The sequence below is a fragment of the Aphidius gifuensis genome, linkage group LG1, assembly GCF_014905175.1.
Source record: "Aphidius gifuensis isolate YNYX2018 linkage group LG1, ASM1490517v1, whole genome shotgun sequence".
Classification (NCBI taxonomy): domain Eukaryota; kingdom Metazoa; phylum Arthropoda; class Insecta; order Hymenoptera; family Braconidae; genus Aphidius; species Aphidius gifuensis.
The window spans coordinates 23,829,341-23,852,155 of NC_057788.1; the positions used below are offsets into that span (position 1 = coordinate 23,829,341).

At 24.9% G+C, this 22,815-nt stretch overlaps 4 protein-coding genes, 1 long non-coding RNA gene and 1 other non-coding gene across 7 annotated transcripts; 1 reads left to right on the forward strand and 5 right to left on the reverse strand.

Moving 5' to 3' along the window:
• Positions 1-320: 320 nt before the first annotated feature.
• On the reverse strand, positions 321-13,153 carry LOC122854736 (DNA-binding protein D-ETS-3-like). Of its 2 annotated transcripts, XM_044155683.1 has the most exons (11): positions 12,661-13,153; positions 9,402-9,495; positions 7,688-7,741; positions 7,156-7,215; positions 5,731-5,863; positions 5,492-5,625; positions 1,709-2,111; positions 1,478-1,610; positions 1,033-1,411; positions 833-943; positions 566-723 (listed from the first exon to the last, which is right to left on the reverse strand). In XM_044155683.1, the coding sequence occupies exons 1-11, from the start codon at positions 12,712-12,714 to the stop codon at positions 674-676; spliced, it is 1,605 nt and encodes a 534-aa protein (XP_044011618.1). In that variant the 5' UTR covers positions 12,715-13,153; the 3' UTR covers positions 566-673. The 2 variants fall into 2 exon arrangements, with proteins under 2 accessions (XP_044011614.1, XP_044011618.1); XM_044155679.1 differs by having other exon boundaries at positions 321-943.
• A 451-nt stretch (positions 13,154-13,604) lies between these two features.
• On the reverse strand, positions 13,605-13,727 carry Trnal-caa. The gene is made up of 2 exons: positions 13,690-13,727; positions 13,605-13,649 (listed from the first exon to the last, which is right to left on the reverse strand). It is a non-coding gene; the product is annotated as a tRNA-Leu (tRNA).
• Positions 13,728-13,991: 264 nt separating this feature from the next.
• On the forward strand, positions 13,992-16,590 carry LOC122854751 (solute carrier family 25 member 44). Its single transcript, XM_044155695.1, has 5 exons — positions 13,992-14,545; positions 14,773-15,119; positions 15,194-15,498; positions 15,569-15,755; positions 15,839-16,590. Exons 2-5 carry the CDS (start codon positions 14,945-14,947, stop codon positions 16,156-16,158), a joined length of 987 nt encoding a protein of 328 aa, XP_044011630.1. The 5' UTR covers positions 13,992-14,545; positions 14,773-14,944; the 3' UTR covers positions 16,159-16,590.
• Positions 16,591-17,116: 526 nt separating this feature from the next.
• On the reverse strand, positions 17,117-19,367 carry LOC122854759. The gene is made up of 5 exons (XR_006373998.1): positions 19,228-19,367; positions 18,872-19,081; positions 18,281-18,559; positions 17,967-18,185; positions 17,117-17,872 (listed from the first exon to the last, which is right to left on the reverse strand). It is a non-coding gene; the product is annotated as an uncharacterized LOC122854759 (long non-coding RNA).
• Positions 19,368-20,054: 687 nt separating this feature from the next.
• Positions 20,055-21,066, reverse strand: LOC122854818 (probable pterin-4-alpha-carbinolamine dehydratase). The gene is made up of 3 exons (XM_044155807.1): positions 20,950-21,066; positions 20,461-20,580; positions 20,055-20,384 (listed from the first exon to the last, which is right to left on the reverse strand). Exons 1-3 carry the CDS (start codon positions 21,064-21,066, stop codon positions 20,187-20,189), a joined length of 435 nt encoding a protein of 144 aa, XP_044011742.1. The 3' UTR covers positions 20,055-20,186.
• On the reverse strand, positions 21,022-22,796 carry LOC122854790 (DNA-directed RNA polymerase I subunit rpa49). Its single transcript, XM_044155763.1, has 5 exons — positions 22,588-22,796; positions 21,901-22,495; positions 21,593-21,817; positions 21,237-21,527; positions 21,022-21,138 (listed from the first exon to the last, which is right to left on the reverse strand). The coding sequence occupies exons 1-4, from the start codon at positions 22,649-22,651 to the stop codon at positions 21,272-21,274; spliced, it is 1,140 nt and encodes a 379-aa protein (XP_044011698.1). The 5' UTR covers positions 22,652-22,796; the 3' UTR covers positions 21,022-21,138; positions 21,237-21,271.
• Positions 22,797-22,815: the final 19 nt, after the last annotated feature.

Sequence of the window (22,815 nt, forward strand, 5' to 3'; positions counted from 1 at the left end):
TTATTAAATAAATTTACAATTTTAATTTTATACAATTAAAATTCTATAATTAAATTACTGTGCTGCTGCTAGCAGACAGTATTTATTTAATTATAAAAATAAATAAATTTAAAAAAATATTAATCAAATCGCAAAAAGACAATGCTATATTTGTGTGTAGCATAATCAATAATAAATTTTAAAAAAGTAATCGATAAAATTATTTACGTAGACAAATCTGTCTAATTTTATATGAAAGATTCATAAGAACCTGAAAAAAAAATGTAATAAATATTTTTAATAAAAAAAATATGTATCAACTAAAATTGAGCATTCATAAATTCATTTTTAGTCTTTTTCATTTATTTATTTATTTACATATTTTTTCATTAAAATTATTATGTAATATTATGATTAATAATCTGCACAGCTCGTGGATTTGACTAGAACATAAATTTAACATTTAATAATTATTTACAATATAATTTTTTACTATAATATAATTATTAAATATATGTATTATGAAATTTTAAAAATTAACAAACACAACTATCAACACCAAGTGATGTATAAGATGTTTGTTCAATTTTAGAAGCTGGAACTTCAAGTATTGTTGATGATTGTATTGTTGATATTGAAGTTGTCAATTGTGTACGTTGCGCCGTCTCAAATGTAACAGATAAATCCTTTTCCCTCATTGATGTCTCTTCGTGGGCGTAGCTTGATTTAACAATGTCCTGCGTTCTAATGTCCAGTGGAAATTCATGACTTGTTAGTCGTCCATAATTTATAAATGGATCTGTATATGGTGATGTTGAATGATGATAATGATGATGATGATGAGTTGAATTACCATTGTACTGATGATGAGGATGATGTGAATGATATCGCGTTGTTGGTGTTTTAAAACCATCATTTGTACCCAAATATTGATGAAGATGATGTAAACTTGATGATCCATAAACTTTAACAATTATAAATCATTTTGAATTTATTTAAATTATATTTTTTATTTATAAAAAAAAAAACAACAATATTTATTAATTTATTTACCAGCAGCAGTATTTGAATACATTGCAAGTACTGCATCTCCATATCCACCACTTGGTGATTTTGAATCATTTGTATCACTTGTTGATGTTATTGTTGTTGTTGTTATTGGTGGTGATGTTGTTGATGTTGTATTTTTATTTGTTATTGAATGTGTTCGCATAATACTAGACTGATTATTATTATCACTTGTTGTAGCTGTACCACCAGTACCATAAGCCATATTAAATAATGCCTCAGGATCACAAACAAATTTATAAACATATCTTTCACCAGCAACTTTTTGCATTATTCCTTTTTCATAATAATATCTTAATGATCTACTTAATTTATCATAATTCATTGCTGGTCGATTTTTTTGTACACCCCATCTTCTTGCCACCTATATTAAAATAATATTTTATTTATTTATATTTTTCAATAATAGATTTAATTTTTATATATTTACCTCTTCAGGTTCAATTAGCTTAAATTCCATGCCACGACCTGTCCAAGCAATACAAGAAGCATTTACAGGATCATCAAGAAGAGCTACTAAAAATTGCCACAGTTGTAATGATCCTCGTCTTTGTTGCTGATATCTGTAAGGCCAAGATATTTTTTCTTATACTATTGTCTGACCGTACATTGATTATATCTACTTGTTTTATTTTTAAAATTAAAATAATTTTTTTATTACCCAACAGCAACTTCACTCCAAGATGAATTAACACTGGTACTAGAAGGTGATCGTTTCATATAATCTTGATTCCAATTAGACGTAGAAGAATTATTTTTTTTTTGATAACAAGAATTTTGTCGTTCCCAATTAGAATTTCTTGTATCTGTTTGTGCACCAAGCTCAGTCCATGTTGGAGTTGAACAACGTTTTGAATAATCACTTGATGACCATGTATCAGAACGTGGTAAAAAATTATCATTATCAGTATTTGTTGATGGTACTGTTGATTGTACTTGTGACCATTGTGATGTTGGTGATGATGCACTAGCTGGTCTACTTGATGTTGGTGACTCTCTTCTTTCACTTGTATTTAATAAATTATTTGTATACTGATGTTGTCTTTGGTATATCAAATTTCTTGCTGAATAATAAAAATAAATAAATTACTTGAGCATAATGTTATAATGAATATTTTAAAATAAAATACAAGTCTTTTTTTTTTTTTTTCTTCTAGACTACATATAGAATAAAGAAGCTTAAAAATGCTTTGCTTTATTTATTTTATTTTCTCCATTCTACGTAAAAGTTGAATAATTAATTTGACTTTATCATCTCTTCCGTTTAAATCAACTTTTACAGTTGTAGCTATTGTTACGTGATATTTTATTGACCAAAAAATATCATTTAAAAAATATTGTTTATTTATTTTAAAATATAAAAAAAAATAAATCTTTATTAAATTTATTTCATTATATTTTACCGGATTGAGAGATGTGCTCTGGAATTTTTATTGAATTTAAATAAAGTTACCAGAGGATGAATATAAAAAAAAATAATAAAAAAAATAGATATATTTGAGACGCGATGAAACGTGTTGAGACTGAAAATTACTTGTCAATATCATCAGCGACGTTGTTAAAGAAAAAAAAAAATTAAATTAACCACCAGACAAAAAAAACTAGACGAGAAATATTTTATCAAATATTTTTTATAAAACTGCATTTTTTTTTTGATTTTGCTACTGTTATCATTTATATTCAGGATCAAATGAGACACACAATATATATGTATAATAAATCCTTGGTTATTTTGAATGAGGGTGAAAGGGTTACATCAAGGATAAGTTGATGGTTATTTTAATTAATATTAATTATAAACTGATGAAGCTGGGACTTGTTTATATCTAAAATTTCTATGCACCAAAGTTTATAATATACAGTAAAAACATGATGATAAAGGGTTATTCATTTGAGATTTAAATATTAAAAAACATTTATCTCATATCATAAGCATCATTATTACACTTGAATGATTTTTTTATGTTTTTAATCTCTGCGTATGCGATGTTTTTGATATATATATATATATATATAAGGCAAATAACAAACTGATAAAGTATCGTATTATTAACGTAAACTAAAAATAAATAATTAATTTGGCTTAATGGCAGAGAGGAATTATATGAAGAACACTAAATATGTGTGTAATCCCCAGGTGACTGTAAAGTAGCCAGGCTTATAGCCATGAGTAAAATATAAAAGCTTGATTTTAAATATCTACATTTTTATATTAAAATTAAAAGCTCAAATTTTATGACAAAATTTATAATTATTTATTTATTATTAATATAAATATTAATATCTTTCTATTATCTTTTTATTGTTTAAATTTATAAAAAATATGACCGGAAAGTTTCTTAAATTTTTATTTATCTATTATTGTTATTATTTTTAGAGTGTATTTTTTTTTTTTCGATTTATTCAGACTCTCATTCGTCCTCACAATTTGAGCTGAAAGCATTGTTCAATTATTCAATTACGTTTACTTATAGATACACACGCGTGAGTTAAATTCTCTTGGGATAAATCTTTCCAGGGAATAACTCGATGTTAAAAAAATTAAAGACGTTGTCTAGCATCCGGATTTTTTAAAAAAATATCTAAAAAATCTCTAAATATATAAAATAATTAATTATATTAAATTTATGTACAATAAATATATAATTAATATATTTTATGTACAATATACATTATTTAATATATTATTTAATTATATATATATAATTTCTTTTTATTTAAATAAAATTATTATATTTAGTTATATTATTATTATTTAGTATTATTATAATATTTTTAAATTTGAATATATAAAATCATTGAATTTATTTATTTATATTCATTGTTATTGTTAATTTTATACGATAATATTTATTACAATATATGCTATATTCATATCATAATTTCAAATATATGCATCTATATATAATATTTTTATCATAATATATTTTGATTATCATATAGTAAATTATAATAATTATATATGATCTATGTTATATATAACAATCATAAATTCTATTTCTTATGGATATATTCTCATATATATGATATTTACTTATCATTAATGATTTGAATATATATTATGTCTATAAAAATATAAAATCTATATAATACATTTATAATCAAATTTATCTTAATCTTTAATAATTTTACAAAATATTTCTAAAAATTCTATTAATTTTATAAAATTAATTTTTGTGTAATTAATTATGATAAAATATAATTAATATATATTATTTTGCAATACATAAATTATTGTTATTAAAAAATAAAAATAAATATATAAAATAATGAAAAAAAAAATATATATAATTAATTATTTTGCAAACATCATTATTAATTATTATATCTATTAAATATTTTTTTTTCTTTTATATTTTTTCATATATATTTTTGTATCAAGCAAATATGAACTGAATGTACACATTGTTTGATTTTATCGGAAGTAAATATGAGCCCTATATATTTGAGACAACTTCCTCTCGTCAATATAAAACTAAAAATCATATATGATATATTGATATAATATATATGCTTTGGTATATATATAAAATAAAATATAAGTATGCCTATATGAATAACTGACTTTTCTACATCTTGGTTAATAAATATATTCTTTCCATCAAAAAAATATCTAGAAAATTGATGGTGAGTATGTGATAATCAGAGCAGTGACAAATTTACTTTTACTATATTTTTCATTTTACTTTTTTGTTTTATTTGGTATATATAATAGATAAATTGAATTTTCTATCATAAATTTATTTTCTACAAGACAAAAAAAAAATAAAAAAAATGTCTAATTATTTATTTATAAAAAATTCATAATGTTATAGTGATTTTTTTTATTTTTAAAATTAAAAAAAACGTTAATTGTTTATTTATTTTTTTATGTAAAAAAAAATAAAAAATTGATATAAAAATAAATTTTAAAAGTCAATAAATAGATATATTTATTTTTGTGTTTTATGCACACACTTGAGAGCATATATAGTAGTGGGATCTAATCGCAAAATCGTTGGGATAATTTATGTTATTTATGAAGCAGAGGGTTGGACACGTGGACCTATACTCTGTATTCCCCTTTGTCCAGAGATTTGTCACGGATCGAGAATAGAATTCTCTTGTACATTTAGGGTGATTATATACAGTGAATATAATACGAATATATATCGAACAACATATATAAATTTAGTTGACTATATTGTCGTCATCATCAAACTTAAAATTATCTCTGGTTTTCATCTAGAACATCCCCATTCATTTATCTACTGATTTCATGGAAAGTGGTCACTACATTTAGTCATCAACTAAGTGATCTCTTTTTTTTTCATAATACAAATTGTTATATATATTAATTTACTGATCAATTTGTTCGAAGGGTTTTCTTTTAATTTAAAATCCAGACAAATTTAAAAGAATATTAAAAGTGTAAATTATTTATAAATCAAATTATTAAACTTACCAGTTTCTGCATCTTGAGATGGTGAATTTAAAATATTTGTTGAAATTTGAGTTGATTCAATGTAGCCTCTATCCGTCGGCTCTTTTTTAACTGCAATATTTTGCGACGCTTCACTATTTCTTGGACTAACTTTACTATATTAATTTTAAATAAAAAATAATAATAATTAATTTTAACTAGTTAATTATATAAAAGAAAAATAAATATTTAATAAAAAGAAAATAAATTTGTATATTTACCCAAAACATGTTGATGTTGTTGCACGACTAAGATCAAGAAAAGTTTGTCCTTGATTACCAGAATATTGTGAATGATAATTATCTTCATTATTTTGTTTACACTGTGTATTTGTTGTAGTTTCTTGTTTAACTCCTAAAAAAATAAATAAAATATATACAGTATAATAAAATGATGACTTGTTGTCATGCTTTTAAAAATAACTCTAATAAAAAGAAAGTTATAAAAAAGAAAAAAAAAAAAATTCTATTCAATAGATCTAAGAAAAGACATATATGCAGACGCGTGTCCAAGCGGAAGTTGAAACGCATCGTTGCAGTGGCACGTGATGCAATAATAGCTCAGCCAATGGCACAACTATGAGGGTATTGTATAAAAATCATTTATTTAACTATATATAGCGAAAAAAAAAAATAAAAATAAAAAATATTTCAGCACTCGTATAAGGGATGATTCTAATGAACAACTTGAAATAATAAATCAAGTGACTATATCTTGTCGTTTCGTGGGAAGCTTTTTATATGCTTTTAACTTGAACATCAATTTTTTCAATAAATTTATATTATTATTGTTATTCAATCAATTCAATTTTTAAAAAATAATATATTAGTATGTATAAATAAAATTAATTTATATTGTAGTTTAAAATAAACAAATTTTTTAAATAAAATATCTGATTGCTTTAGGGCAAACCTCAACACTCGTATTAATTTTAATGAAAATTATTACGTCAATGTGTCTATATGAGCTGTTACAATATGAAAATAAGTAAACACTGTATTCATGATAACATCAACACGCGTTGTGAATTAAATTTTGCCCCAGGAAAATATTAAACATTAAACAAACAAGGGAATGAAAAAAATAAAAAAATTTTTTTTAAATATTATTTTGATAATAAAAAAAAAATATTTTTTAATAATTTAACAAGTCAAAGAAATATATAGATGATATATTAATATAATTATAAATGCAAAGTTGATGGGAAATATGTTTTCATATTGAAAAACCAAAGTGCCGGAACTCGTAATCCGATATCGATAATAATCGGAAAGTATTTTTTATTTTGATTAAAAATCAGTGGCCCGAAGCTTTTTTTTTTTTTTAAATATATATTTTTAAGATTATATATAAATTTGTTTTTTGAAATTTAAATTAATTTTATTTTTCGGTGATTTCATATATAATATGTAAAGTACTTATTTTTATTATTTTTATTTAATTTCAAAAGGTAGATTATATATTTTACGCAGGATATTGATATGAAATTAAATTGCTGGCATATATAGACAAATAATATAGGCACATGAAAATTGACATTAAACTTATCGTCTTTGAAATTTCCGTCAACAAGTTAATCATGAAAATTTTGTATATTACATACATGCAATGTCATGTTAATTAATATATATGAAAATTATATTTACCAGGTAAATGATGAAAGTCTGGAACATATTGCTCACTGTCTTCAGTTTCACAACTACTTCCTAAATTAAATAAAAAATAAAAATATAATTAATAACTCAATTTATCATCAATTTTTTATTAAATATAATTATTAAAAAAAATTATCTAACAATGAAACATTTAAATTATTATTTATAGAATATCTAAATAAATATTTTCATAAGCAATGAGTCAATTATTGTTCTCCCTCTGATCAGGCACACCCTGATATTTTTTTTAAATTTCATATTTTATATATAAATGATACTGTGCGTTAACAGTCGTTTGACGTTAATTAAAATAAATGCTTTAGTACAAGGCAATTTAATTTTACTGAGGTTTGCTAGTCATCATACTATATTATATTCAAAATTAAGTTATTTTAAATTTGTTCATTAGTCTTGCTTATCAGACAACAATGTTTCATTTAATAATTTTTTTAAAATAATTAATATATCTATATAAATAAGCAACTCATGCTATTAATTAAACAAAAAAAATATTTATAATTACCATCTTGAAGCCAAGTCTCTTGTCTAAATTCAGGAGCTGGATATAAATTTGAACCTAGAAAATAAATTCACACAATAATTAAAACACACACATTGTTAATGTTTTTTTTTTTTTTTTCTTTTCCATGAGTACAAATGTAATTTTTTCAAGATTCGCTACGGGTTGTCGTTCACTCATCTTGATAACTAACTTGTCTTTATTATTTTATATAGAATTATATATAAATTTCAATGGATTTATATGAGTTGGATAAATTGAATCAGTAGCCACACAAATACATCTCATTGCATTCGAATAATAAATTAATAATGGCACTTTGGACACTTTGTCCAGTTTCACATCAACAACATCAATAAATTCAAGACATTATCTTTGAGTCATATATATTCCCCTTGTTATTTTACATCAATAAATATATTGTGTTTCATAATTATACATGTGACATTTCTTTGTCGCAATATATATTAACAAAAAAAAAAATCTAAAAAAAAAAAAAAATTGAAAATTAAATTTACTGTACTGATATTTAAATATCATTTATTATATAATTTTTTTTATAATACGTAATTTGAATTAATAAGTCGTAAAAAATATACAAATAATTATTATTTTTTTAATAAATAATTTAAAATAAAATTTGTATATATAATTGAAAAATAATTGAACGTTTTATTTGACAAATTTTAAATATTTTTCTTTTAAAAAATTCAACGGGTGTGAGCACAGTGAGCATAGTACGATTGCGAGAGGTAACATGATTACTATGAAGAAATTGCGGCATTATCGACGATGATTGAGTTACGAATAGAGGGTTTCTCCCTGGTTTTGCGACCGATGCCTCTTGTAGCATGCCAAATGCTAGACATAAAGTGTCAATCATTGCAACGCGGCGCTTTTTTTTTTTTTTTATACTCTTTCTACACAAAAAAAAAAAAAAAAAAAAACTACCCTTGAATATACATATATAAATTTCACGACAATATCAGCTCACAATAATAAAAAAAAAAGAAATTCTCGCCAAGTCAAGGTATATTCTTATTGAATTTTAAACATATACTGAAAAAGCTTTGTTAAAATTTTCCGCAACTTCAATAAGAAAAATATTTTTTTCTATTTGATTTTTTGTGTATATATGTTTTTTTTTTAATGAAAATAAAAAATATTACTGTATGATTTTGAATGAACTAGTGTATAGTCAAAGATATTATATTTTTCATGGTGCATTGGTATATAAAGATAGTCGGAAATTTGTCTGTAACTGACAGTTTTCCTTCAAGGGTGGTTGGATGTCCCCATACACACAATTCGCAACATTCTCTCTCTTTTTTTTCCACCTCCTACTCTCTTTTTTGATAACCCCATTCACCATAATCACATGGTTACAAGATTTTTCTTTTTTTTTTACTGTGTCATTTTATCAACCAAGAAACTTGTGTTCTTTTTGTAACATCAAAGCTTTCAAAGACACTCAATATCTTGTTCGTAAATATATATACTTTTTTATTATTTATTTAGAAATAAAAAAAATATATAAATAAATAATTTTTTTGTTTTGAGTCAGTTGAAATGTCTACTTATTATGTAATAAATTTCAATAATTAATTATTGAAAATTGAAATTATTCACGCAAATATTTGTTAACGATATAAAATTAAAAAAAAAAAATATTTCAAGATGAGCGAACGACTATTATAATAAAATAATTTATATTTACCATGATGATTTTTATCAGTTGAATATGTTGTACAATAATTTTGACCAATTCCACTGTGTAATGGTTCACTTAATCGTGAAAAATTTTCCTCAGTCTGAAATATAACATTTTACATTTTATCAATATTATTTTTTAACTTTGTAATAGAAAAAAAAAAAAAAAAATAGGATAAACTAATATTTACCTTGAAAGATTGAATTTCATGAAAAAAAAAAAATAAGATAAAATAAAATCGATAAATAAAATATAGGACTATTAAGAAAGTGAGTGAATATTGCGAGAAATAAAAAAAAAAATAATAATGAGTAAAAAAAAAAAAAAAATAGATAGACTAGTAAAGGTGATGAGACGAAGTGAAACGAGTAAAAAGGAAGGACATCCGGTGAATGATTGGAAGGTTTCCTCCTCGCGGAGCAATCTTGTGGTAAACCTGGTTACCGGCCCCCATGAATTCTCAGTTATTAGCGTGTATATAAACTAAATATATGCTTGTGTGTAAATATTATTTAACCACATATCTCAAAACTCTGTATACACATTCATACACTCAATTTACACATATATATATATAATTATAATAATTAAAAAATACAACTCCCAGTAACATTTAACAATAATAATTATTATTTTCTTTTTAAAAAAAAAATCAGCCACAAATTGTCTTTGGAATTGTCAATCAATTACATTTTTATTTTTTAAATTTTAAAGACAAAAAAAAATAATGAGGAAATGAAAAAGAAGAAAAGCATAATAATCCTCATAATTACTATTAGTGACTACGATTAATCCCCAGACGATAATATCCGTTCTATATTTTAATTACAATTCATCATTAATAATAGTTTTCATATATAAATATATCAATATATATTATAAATATATTTTATGGAGAATTTTTATTTTGATAATATGAAAATTATTCATTTTCTTGGTGATTAAATCGATTGAATATAACAATAAAATAAAAATAAAAAAAGACAATAATAAAAATAAATAAATAAAAATGACAGAGAGTGTGTGTGTGTGTAGTCGATAAAATGAACTAAAGATCTAATGACTCGTGATGAAATAATACAAACATGGTCACGTGTCAACTATCAGACTCATGATCACTTCCCAGAACGACTTTTCAAAATGATTTTTTTTTCTTTTTCCCTTGATGTATATAAGCATGATGATGTATCGAAGTTTCGATTTCATACTCATATATATGTGCATATGATATAGTCTCATCGACACATCATCATTGAACTGTTTGTTCTCGTGTGAGTAGTATGACCTTTTTCTTTTTTTTTGTAATTCTTTTTGATCATGTGTTTGTTCATTTTTATTACCCCTGGTACTTGTGTTTAAAAGTCACGCTGGTTTTTTGGATTTTTTCTTTTTTTATTCGTGGCTAAATTTACGTTGTCACGTGTGGTGATATTGATGCTTGTCCCCCGTCTTCCCCCTTGAACTATCTATCCTTTTTTTTACTACCCTTATTTATATCAGTCTTTCTCTTTTACACTCTTGATACTGTTGACTGTTTTGTATATCAGTAAAGGGAGAATAAAATGAAAATCAAAAACACGCCCCATCACTTTGCAGCAATACCCCCTGGATCGCAAAGAAAAAAAAATCATAAAAAGATAAAGAAAGGGGAAATAATGAGTTGTGACTGAAAATTATAATTTTTCATTTGGATATATATCAAGTTTAAATTTCTTTTTAACTTGGCCATATTTTAGTTTTTTTTTTTATATATAAATTCAGCATTGATTATTAGTTTTTTATTTTTTTATTTTCGTGTAATTTATTAGATGGTATGTGGTACTATGTGTTTGACTTGTGACCACTTTGATTTTTGCCTTTTCAACACCCTCATGTGCCAATGGGGTTCGAAGACAATAGAAAACAAAATAAAAAATAAAAATAGAAAAAAAAAACACAAAGACGTATATTTCAAAGTTCCAATGAACCGCATCAGATAGAAAAAAAAGAAAAGTCAAACAGTCAATTCGACTAATTGGTGTAAGATCATTGTTAAATAAACTTGGAAAATATATATATATTTTTTTTTTCATTATTATAGTGATTGTTTGAAAAAAGAAATGAAGCAACTTTGTTAACAAGTATATGTATATATAAAGAAAACTAAATATTGCAAAATGATTTTACTAAAAAAATAATAAAAAAATAAATAAACTGTAACAATTAATTTTACTAAATTGAATAACAGTTGATAAAAAAAAAAATTGAGATATAATAATAAGATTAAAAGTACAGTATATAATTATGCTATATACAAGTTTCAAAGATCAATGAATAATCTGACTTGTCAGAATGACCAAAAACACCAGTATCAAATAGACAGTGCATAATTAACAACTGTGTATATAACAATGATATTGCAACATCAATTTCATGAGATAATAAAGTCGTGTATCACTCATGTGACTATATATAAATATACATATATGCATATATATACATAAGTGTCATTGGTGTCGGTATATGGCACGCGACCAAGTTGTCCCTCGGGATCCCTTAGCCTACCATAGACCCCTTTTGTGTTCTCTAAACACGTAATTGTCACTCCCTAGACCCCACGGTTAGACCAACAACTACAGTAGCATATCCCCAATCGTGACAACACTCTTCAAATAGGGTGGTAAAATGTGTACATATCTGTGGGTGGTCTATTCGAATATCTATCTCTTTTTTTTTATTTCTCATCTCTCATCCCAATACACGGTATTATGATTTTTTTTTTTTTTTACTTGTGTCATTCTATGTACTACGTTCCACTTGAGAATCACTTGATTTATGTTTTTGAATTGTGCATAAAAATATCGCACGCTTCCCACACACGTCAAACAACCCCTCGAAAATTCTTAATTGAGATGACCCGAAAAAAAAAAAGCATATGCTGATATTCACATTTCCCAGGACCTTTTTAATTTTTTTTATATATGGATATTTTTATTTTTGTATATAATTTTTGGAAATAAAATTAGTGACTATTCAACTAAGGGGTAGTTAAAAAGAAGTAGGTTTTTTTTATTGGGAATTAGTTTGTGTTAATTAGAAATTAGAAGTTTTTTTTTTCCATCAATAATAATTAGCTCTAGATTTATGAATTTTTAATTTATTTATAGAAAATTTTAATTATAAAAATTAATTAATTATTGTATGAAATGAAATTTAAATTAAAAAGAAAAATATATATATTTTTGTGTAAAGATTGTAGAAAAAAAAATTATATATATTTACTTACCATTGTATTTGAACTTGTAACTGGTACCTCTTGATCAGAAAGGCTCATCATCATTCTCAAAAAAACTCACTTTTATTCAATTTTTTTAACGTCGTTAAATAAATAAATAAATAAATAAAAATATATATTTTTAATAAGCACTCACGATATTTTTATTAACAAATGAAAAAAAAATATAAATAATTTTTAAAAAATTAGAATTATAAACAAACACAGTCAGGAGATCAAGCAGTCTTTTGGATGAACTGTAAACTTTGGTGACTTGAACAGATATGAGGGTGAAAAAAAGTAAAAGATATTTTCTCGTCACTGATAAAAATTCATTGGGAGGTTTAGTAACTTGATGCCCAGATGAACATATTAAAGGTTACGCCCATTTTGTGATGTTATGTAACACCCCTACAGTGCAACAGAGCTTACTGATATTTTCAACCCCTAAAATAAAGGCGTGGCAATCATCCCCATTGGCTCTTTTATCAAAGAATTATTTAACTTTTTCTGTATCATCACAATCAAACATCTTATAGATTGAAAAAAAAATAATCTACTACATATCTTTTTTTGAAATTTTTTTTTTATTTTATCTTTACTGGGCCCTCTAATTTTTATCACTGTACTACACTTAGTTTTATTTTTTATTTAAATTCAATTAATTACAATAAAATTAAAAAAAGAAAATTTTATTTCAAGAGTTATTAAAATTCCATATGAAAATGAAAAACTAAATCCAATTTGAACAATTTTTTTTGATTAATATGCATATAAATAATTGAATGGGTGAAAAAAAAATAAAGAAAAATGGAGCATATTTTGGAACGATTGATACTGAAAGCTCCAAAAATAGAAAACTATTTACTCCAACATCTTGAAATTTTTGCACTAACTCAATTTATGTTTATCAGTAGTGATAATAGCAAAATATTATGCAAAAATTCAAAAATATATGTCAGAAGTGGGATTCGAACCCACGCCCTCATTGAGGACTAGAAGCCCCATTTCACCCCGGTATCGAACCAGGAAGGTGTAAACCTTGAGTCTAGCGCCTTGGACCGCTCGGCCATCCTGACATTGGTGATTTCGGAGTGTTTAATTTTTAATTTCAATCGCCTAACACTCTTAAAAGTATTATTTTATTAATTATTCATCCGGCTAACAATTGAAATTGTTATATATTCATCAAATTTACTAAAAATTGATTTTATTTTTAATAGAAACAGCCACGATTGCTTTTTATATTGATATTACGATTGATATTTTATATTTGGTATGAGTGCTGCCATCATGAGATTCTCGACAAAATTATTTTGATAAATTCTGCTCACCGCTAGAGCACAATTCAACACAATCTCTCTCTTTTTCTTTCTCTTTCTCTCTCTCAAAGAAAATTACTAAAATTTTCTTGGAGTAATTTTTATTTTTCCGTCAATACGATAATAATAAAAACAATAATAATAAAGTGATATTAAAAAGTGACAATAAACAAAAATTAATACTCTTATTTAATTTTCAAAAAACATTATAATATTATTAAATAAAAAAAAAGCAAATCTTGTTGATTGTTAAACTAAAATAAATATCAGCTGTTTTATCATAATATATGTACTCAGCCGACAGCCTCACTTGAGTTTTTTTTTTACTCCAAAATTTAAGTGACGTATTTGTTTTAATCAGAAAATTTTTTCTACCTTTGTAATAATTTTTCAAGTGATAACAATAATTCGTCGAATATAATTTGCATTGCATTAAATGTGACACAGTTGTTCTAAATAAATATTAATTGATTTATCAAGAGTTTCTATGAACTACCATTTTATAATGCTCCAAAAAATAAGTAAATAAATAACTTGAAATATATTTTGTCATCTTGAACCTGTGTTACATCATTGTAAGTTGGCTTAAAATTTATGTTTGGTTAATTATTTAAATAAATATTTATATTGTTATGATAATAATAGATCAAAAAGAAAAAAAAAACAACCAATGTGACCTTGGTACAGTCTGACCTGTATTCACATTCAATTTATAATTATCTTATAAACAAATGTATTAAAAATTGTCAAAATATACAAAAATAAATTTGTTATTAATTTAATATATTATTTTTAATTTTAGAATGGTGTCATAGTGTTGAAAATCGTTGGGTTGTAATGCCCATGTTAACCAAGGGAAATGCGCCATATCAGGCTTAATAAAAATTTTAATAATAAAATTAATACAAGTATAATAACTTGTAAAAAAAATAAATCATATTATAAATTATTAAATAAAGAAACAATATCTGAAAATGTCTGCGGTCGAGGCACCACATTTTATTCGTACCATAGAATGGGACATGATGGACAAAAAAAAATTTTTTCCTCTAAGTATGCTGTCATCATTTTCCGTTCGTTGTTGTTTGTATCCACTGACTGTCATCAAAACAAGACTTCAAATACAGCGAAAAAATCACATGTACAATGGCAAGTATAATTAACAAATAATTGATTGTCAATTTGAAATGATATTATATCAACTAATGAATTATTTATAACAGGTGTAATAGATGCATACAAAAAAATATATCAAATGGAAGGTTTTTCTGGTCTTTATCGAGGATTTTGGATAAGCAGTGTACAAATTGTATCGGGTGTTCTTTATGTATCAATGTACGAGGGTGTAAGACATGTACTGAGTCAAGATCCATTTACATCAGAACTAGATTCAAGAATAAAAGCACTAATTGGAGGTGGTTGTGCAAGCACAGTTGCACAAACAATTGTTGTACCATTTGATATACTTAGTCAACACTTAATGGTTCTTGGTGTCACATCAAAACATGGAAAATTATCATTTGATAAGGTTATTATTATTTATAAATAATAATTAGGCAACAAATAGATTATTGTTATTAATATTGTGATGTTTTTAGATGGGAATGAATCCACTTGGAATAAATTTAACACCAGGTGTATCACGTGCCTATTTATCAGCAGAAGTAGTAAGATTGATTTATCAACGTGATGGTGTAAAAGGATTTTATCGAGGATATGTTGCATCACTTTGTGCTTATGTTCCTAATAGTGCACTTTGGTGGGGATTGTATACATTTTATCAAGGTAAATTATTGCTAGCTATTTTATGTTTTAATAATGAATTATTAAATCATTGAAATTGGGGGTTGCTGTTTTTGTTTTTGTAGATGAATTAATTCGTGTTATGCCTAGTTGGGTATCACATTTATTTATACAAGCAGTGGCTGGTACACTTGGTGGTTTTACAACAACTGTTATAACAAATCCATTGGATATTGTACGAGCTAGATTACAAGTGCAACGATTAGACAGTATGTGTCAGGCATTCAAAATATTATGGGTTGAAGAAGGCCTAAGAATGTTTGCTAAAGGTTTATCAGCAAGACTTGTACAATCAGCATGTTTTAGTTTTTCAATTATACTTGGATATGAAACTATCAAACGTTGGAGCATTAATGATGAATATAAAAAATATATTCGTTGGTAAATTTTAACATTCATTTAGATATTATATGATTGTTTAAATTTAATTAATAAAAAAAATTTTTTAACAATATCCAAAGACAGCAGTGAATAAATTAAACAGCAGTCATTCCTTTTTAAGTAATAGCTAATTGATGAATTTATATTTGTGTTTAAAAAAAAAAAATTACAATCGAGTAGCATCAATAATAAAAATAATAATTTATTTAAATTATTTTAGCAATTTTGTCATTTGACATATGAAATTTTTATCTTTTTAATAGAATATTTATTATCAAAATATTCTATTAAATTTAATTTTCAGTTGCATGCATCCGTCATTTGTTTTTGTTTATTAATTATTGTTGTATTAAATTTAATAAAATATGTATATCTTACAAATCGAGAAAATAAAAAACAAAGTTTTTTATTCAATTTAAATCGAGTTATGATAAAATTGTGAGTTTTGATGAATAAGATGGATTCTTTGATATATTATTTATTTAGTTACAAAAATTTTTACCTGGAGAAGCAACCTGGGGCTACAGGTGAACACCATCCTTTAGCACATATCCAAAATATGATTTTTTTGAAAAAAACAAAATGGCTGAGCATTCAGTCATCTTCTTTTTTAAAAAAATCAGGTTTTCCATATGCACCAAAATGGCTGAACATTTTTTGAAATATTTCGACTAACGCCATAAAAGGATTATCATAAAATGAAGTATATACTTACTCAAATAAATAAATGAAACACTAAATTTCTAAATAACACATTATAAAACTATAGGGAATGAATGAAATATGGTATTGCGCTTTGAGCAGCAAATTTTCATGGTGTTTTTATATACACTGATGTACATGATAACGATACTCGTCATCTAAGCAATATCATATGAATTAAATTATCACATGATAAATAGATCAGAGTATATGAAAATCAGGATGACCTAAAGAATGTACATATGGGCTATCATGGGGTTTCGAACAAGATCATAATTGTAATAGCATTAAGAAAATCCTACCTTTTTCGCGGATGTTCATCTTCCCACGCTGATCATCAAATACTCCTAAGCCATGTAGTGGTTCACGATGTTTCTCTATGATCAGCAACAGGTTCAATGATCACACACAACACAAACACAACACACTTTCGCAATGATCATAAAAATGATCACAGAATTTTCACTATTTTTTACCACAACTTTTCCAAAAACACTTTGCATCAACACCACTGGTATGTCCTTATATTTTGCTAATTTACATGGAATTTAGCATTATATTTTTTAATAGCTAATCAATATCAAAAGGAGACATCGAGTTAACCGATCATAATATGATCATTGTGAGCTTAGAGCAGATCAGAGTATACTTTTAACATTCATTTCAACAGAGGCAGTTTGTTCCTGACGCACCAAACATCACACGTATGCAAGCAGTTACAACACATGCTTACCAACGTTTAACAAGCTTACCAAAGTTCAAATATATTTTAATGAAAATAGATACAGTTCAACAGTAAGTCTAACTGTCTATCAACAATTAGCAATTATTAATTAATCACACCAGCATCGTGTAATATTATTGACTATTTTAGTTCAAGACAGATAGAGCATGCTTTTATAACCTCATATAACCGATAAAGTGCTTGAATGAATTTGCACTTTATATTTTATAAACTCAATTGAGCGATGACTTTTCATTAGCAGAAATCATTATTATCTCGATGGTCATTTTATCTGTGATACGAGAACAAAATAAAATCACAAATAAATACTAAATAATTATTGTGTAAATTTGACCAATGAATTGTAAGTAACAACACAAGCTTACCAAGAAAATTTTTGTAAAAATAGATACAGATTCACAGTAAATAACTGTTTATCAATAGAAATTATTAATTAATAACACCAACATCATGTGATATTATCGACTATTTTAGATAGACAAAGAATGCTGCTACAATCACATTAAATAATTCATGGGGTGCTGGAACTCATTGACACTTCATATTTTGTAAATTCATAGTAGGTGGTCATTTTATCTGTGACACTAAAATGAAATGAAATCATAAATAAATGTTTAATGATTGATGAGTAAATTTTGGACTACACTTTAATTTTTTTGAATAAAAAAAGGTAGCTTACTGTATCTCAAAGAGATTGATGCAAAAGATGATGTTTTTTTTTTGTTGATAGGTCATGTGCACCAGTATTAGATAATTGTTAAATTAACAAATGGTTCAAAATCTTGTTAATTAATTTTTAAACCACTTGATAACAAAAACAGTTTTAACATGATCATTTATTTCATGTTTCATGTTATATGACAAACCAACCTTGTGATTTTTTTTTATTCTAGTTTTAATAATTGTGTTTGAACCATTTGACATTGAAACATTAGACGCTTCAGCCACCCTGATCTATCTGTGAACATTACAATTATTAAATAAACATTATGTTATAAATTATTTTCCAACTGGTGTAATTATTGGCAAAAAAAAAAATATCTAAATGAAATTATTGAATTTATGGTAAATAATTAAATAAATAAACAAAGGAATAAATAATAAACAGATTAAAATTTATATTTATATAGTCTCAAGTAGAAACTGACCAAGTCAATCTGACCTCAAATAATTAATTTTTTTTTGCTAAATTATTGAAAAAAATTAGGTAAATATATTTGTTTATGCACTAAATAATTAATAACAATAAAAAAACATGAAATTTACATACCATTTGTCCATTATTTAACAATATAAAATTTGCCTTTGTCAGCTAAGACGCCGATATGTCCATTAATTTTGGTCAAAATTCACAAAAGTTGACAATAATTTATATCCCATTTTGTTCAGAAAAATTTAATTGATTGATTTAAAAACAATTTATAATTAATTAATAATTATTATTGCAACAATAAATCCATATAGTCACGATCATGGAGGTCTGCAAAGGAAAAATTTATATTAAAATATTTTACATTTTTTTGATTATTATTAATTAAAAAAAAAATTTTCATCCAAAATGAATGCTATAAATAATAAACATTGATAATTATTTATAAAAAATTTGATAAAAAACGACAATCTTACCTAAAAGAGTATGTCGGTAAATGCATTGCAGTTTCTAAACTCGATTTAACTCGATTACAGAACTCTGGACTCGGCATTACAGCCACATAAAAAAATAAAAGAGTGGGGACGACAAGAAAAATTACGTGCTTCCACTTCAAATAAAATTGGCAAACTGTTTCCATAGCCCGCCGCGCTATTTCGGTGCTGTAGCATGCTGTAGCAGGCCTTTTTGCTCGTTGTGTCGACTGGAAGGGATGAGTGGGGATGACCAACAACGAAATTGCAGCCAATCAGTGGCTCAGAATCGATTTCAACAAGTAGGGAAGGGTGGGGAACACCAAAAGCAAAATAAAAACATGGCGACCAAAAATCGAAAAAATGACAACCTAACCTCAAATCATTATTTATTTATGTTTTTTAGCTTAATGAATAATGATTGATAAATGCTACCAAATTATGTTTGTTTATGCACCAAATAATTAATAACAATGAAATAATATGATATGAACATGCCATTTGTCCATTTTTTAACAAATTGATGTTTGCTTTTGTCACCTTCAACGCCATTAACATGTCCATTATTTTTAAGAAAAAATTAACAATAATTTATAGCACAATTTGTTAAAATTGCTAAAATAAGTCTATAAATTAATAACAATAGATAATTTTATAAATAAATGAATGATTCTTTATAAATTTATCAACAACCATTAACAATTTTTCTTTTTTGATAAACCCAAGTTGTTGTACATGAAATCTTCGTTCGACAATTAATATTTAAAAAATAAAAGATTAATAAAACAATTAATTTAATAATAAATTGACAATGAAACAATCATATAAACATTTGAAATAACAATAAACATATTTATTATTAAGCTGTAATTAATTTCTTTTTTTTTTTATTTTAAATTATTAGATAATAATTAATATGAGTAATGTAGATGATTGGTCCTCGATTGTTCTTGAAATGGTTGTTAATTTTCTTTGACAGAATCAACTTTTAAATTAGCAACTTCATCAATAAAATGTGCCATTTTAATATCACGTTGTGACAATCCATTGACATCATGAGATGACAAAGTAACATTGACTTTGTTGTAAACATTAAACCATTCCGGATGATGATCCATCTTTTCAGCTTTTAATGCTACTCTTGTCATGAAGCCAAATGCCTGAAATTATTAATTAATTTAATGTTGAATAAAAACTATAAATGATTAATATATTATGATTTATCACTAAATATACCTCATTGAAATCTTTGAATAAAAATTCTTTATAAATAGCATCTCTTTTAACTTGAAGAGTCCAGCCTGTTTGCAAAAGTGGAGTCAAAATACTCATTCTTTCACTGTCTTCCAATTTTCCCTGATGAAAATATCAATTAAAAAATTAATCACATCATTAGAAAATTCAACAAGTTGTTGTTTTTAATATGAAAAATATTTAAATCAGATGTTTGTTATTTTATTTGTTATTAAAACAATATAATACATCTTTTGATGGTTATATTTTATTAATTTTAATTTTATAAATTGTTTAAAAGATACACAAAAGATTATGGACCAAAAAAATTGAATGATAGTAAATATTAGTTGAATAAATATTATTAATGTTTTTAGCTGTTTAAATATTTTCATATGGACATTGAAACACAACAATAAACATTCAATGACACTTTAAGAATAAAAATATAAAATTTATAATAAGTTTAATGAATAATTTAATGAATATTACCATTTTTGTTCTTTTTGATGTACCAGATGTTGAATATTGAATGCTGGATTGTATCAGTAATGATTTTATTCTCCCACTTGTTACATCTACAATTTTTTTTGTTATTGCAGCCGCCATATTTTTTCCTTGATTAAAGATTTTGTCAGTGACCTTATTGACTTTCACTCCTGATTAAATCCTAAATATAAACTACAAAAAATAAAAATATCTAACTATCATTAAAATATTAAATTAATAAAAATGATTAATTGAACAAAATATTTTATTTCAATAATAATTATACAAACTTAATTTAAATAGAATAATAATGATGATAATTAATTTATCCTCTTTTATTTCTTCCTCTTTTAACAAGACTTTGTTGTGGTGGAAGAGGTAATTTAAGAACAATATTTAGTGTATTATCTTTTGATGATCTTGCTCCAATAATTCTAGCAAGTTCATTGAGTTTTTTCAAGCCAGTTTTACCACTAATCATTGTTGCAAATAACTCAAGATTAAGTGTATAATCAGATATCATTAAACCAAGAATTAAACAATGTACAAAACCTTTGTCACGTATAGTTGTTGGTCGAGTTCTAAAAAATATAATAATAAATTTTTTAATTCAATTTAATAATAATTCAATTGTTTATTTATTTACCTTCCATTAGCACTCATCACACTGTAATTTTTAATAATAAAACTACGGATTTCAGGTGATGTTGGACACAATTCATCAAGTAATTTTTTTGGTGTTTTTATTGGTAAACATAGCCATTGACATGTAGAATAAATGAATTCTAAAATTGCAATTTTTTCGTTTCTCTTTGAATCTGCTGGAAGTTTCATTAAGTTTGCTAATGTTCCAACAAAGAAAGCATTTTTTCTAAATAAAAAAAAAAAAAGAAGTTATTTAATTAATAAAAAAAACAATCATTGAAATAAATAAATTACGTGTGATAAATTTACCTTTCTAATTTAACAATTTCTTCATGTTTTGCAGCAAGAATTAAAAGTTGATCCTTTGGCAGTATATCATAAGCACTATAAACTTCTTCAACACTTGTAGCATCACGATTACAAGGTGGAATATGAATTTCTAATGGATCTTCAATATTTTGAAGAGTCAAATCAGCTTCTTTAACATTAATATTTGCAACACTTTTTTCAAGATCTTCTTTAACATCTTCAGGATTAACTTGCATTTTTTCATATTGTTCAGTTCTTCTTTTAGCTTTTTTAGAACCAAATTGTTTATTAAGTGCATTCAAATGAATTGCTCTATTTTTATCAAGAGCATCATCAGTATTTGCTTCTTTATCAAGAACAGGACCAAGTAACCATCTTTCAGCTTGTATTAATTTTACTTTACCAGTATTTTTATTACGTATTGCAAGCATTGTATATGTTTGTTCTTTTTTTTGATCAGGACGATAACCCTTGTAAACCATTTTGCCATTTGACATTGATAATAATGTTTTGTTATTTTCATTTGGATCACGAAATAAACCAACTTGCATTTTTTTAGCTTTTTCTTCTTCTATTTCACCATTTTGAAATTTTACTATAAAATATTAATGTTAATAATTAAATATTTAAAATTAATCCTTGTAAAAGGTTATGTGTATGATAATTTGTCTTAGTTTTTTTTTTTACCTATTATTGGCTGGATTTTTTTTTGATCCATGATAATTTCTTCAATTACTCCTTCCATCTTCATGTTTAATAATTTAAATTATGCTTTGTTAATGTTATTATTGTATTAATAAATAATTTAAGCTGTAACAGAAGCAAATAAGAGCAAACAGAAGCACGTGTTTACACTTCGACATTTAGAGAGAGAATTAGAGAGAGAATTAGAAAGAGAGAAAGAGTTGAAAATTG

Excerpts from the sequence above, each read along its gene's own strand:
- LOC122854736 (XM_044155679.1), bottom strand. The coding sequence starts at position 12,714 with ATGATGATGAGCCTTTCTGATCAAGAGGTACCAGTTACAAGTTCAAAT. Across the intron at positions 7,742-9,401 it reads AACTGATAAAAATCATCATG|GTTCAAATTTATATCCAGCT; the intron begins GTAAATATAAAT and ends TTTATTTTCTAG. Across the intron at positions 5,864-7,155 it reads AGACTTTCATCATTTACCTG|GAGTTAAACAAGAAACTACA; the intron begins GTAAATATAATT and ends TTATTTTTTTAG.
- LOC122854751 (XM_044155695.1), top strand. The coding sequence starts at position 14,945 with ATGTCTGCGGTCGAGGCACCACATTTTATTCGTACCATAGAATGGGAC. Across the intron at positions 15,120-15,193 it reads AAAAAATCACATGTACAATG|GTGTAATAGATGCATACAAA; the intron begins GCAAGTATAATT and ends TATTTATAACAG. Across the intron at positions 15,756-15,838 it reads ATTGTATACATTTTATCAAG|ATGAATTAATTCGTGTTATG; the intron begins GTAAATTATTGC and ends TTGTTTTTGTAG.
- LOC122854818 (XM_044155807.1), bottom strand. The coding sequence starts at position 21,066 with ATGGCGGCTGCAATAACAAAAAAAATTGTAGATGTAACAAGTGGGAGA. Across the intron at positions 20,581-20,949 it reads CATCAAAAAGAACAAAAATG|GGAAAATTGGAAGACAGTGA; the intron begins GTAATATTCATT and ends TATTTTCATCAG. Across the intron at positions 20,385-20,460 it reads TATTCAAAGATTTCAATGAG|GCATTTGGCTTCATGACAAG; the intron begins GTATATTTAGTG and ends TAATAATTTCAG.
- LOC122854790 (XM_044155763.1), bottom strand. The coding sequence starts at position 22,651 with ATGAAGATGGAAGGAGTAATTGAAGAAATTATCATGGATCAAAAAAAA. Across the intron at positions 22,496-22,587 it reads AAAAATCCAGCCAATAATAG|TAAAATTTCAAAATGGTGAA; the intron begins GTAAAAAAAAAA and ends AATATTTTATAG. Across the intron at positions 21,528-21,592 it reads GTGATGAGTGCTAATGGAAG|AACTCGACCAACAACTATAC; the intron begins GTAAATAAATAA and ends TATATTTTTTAG.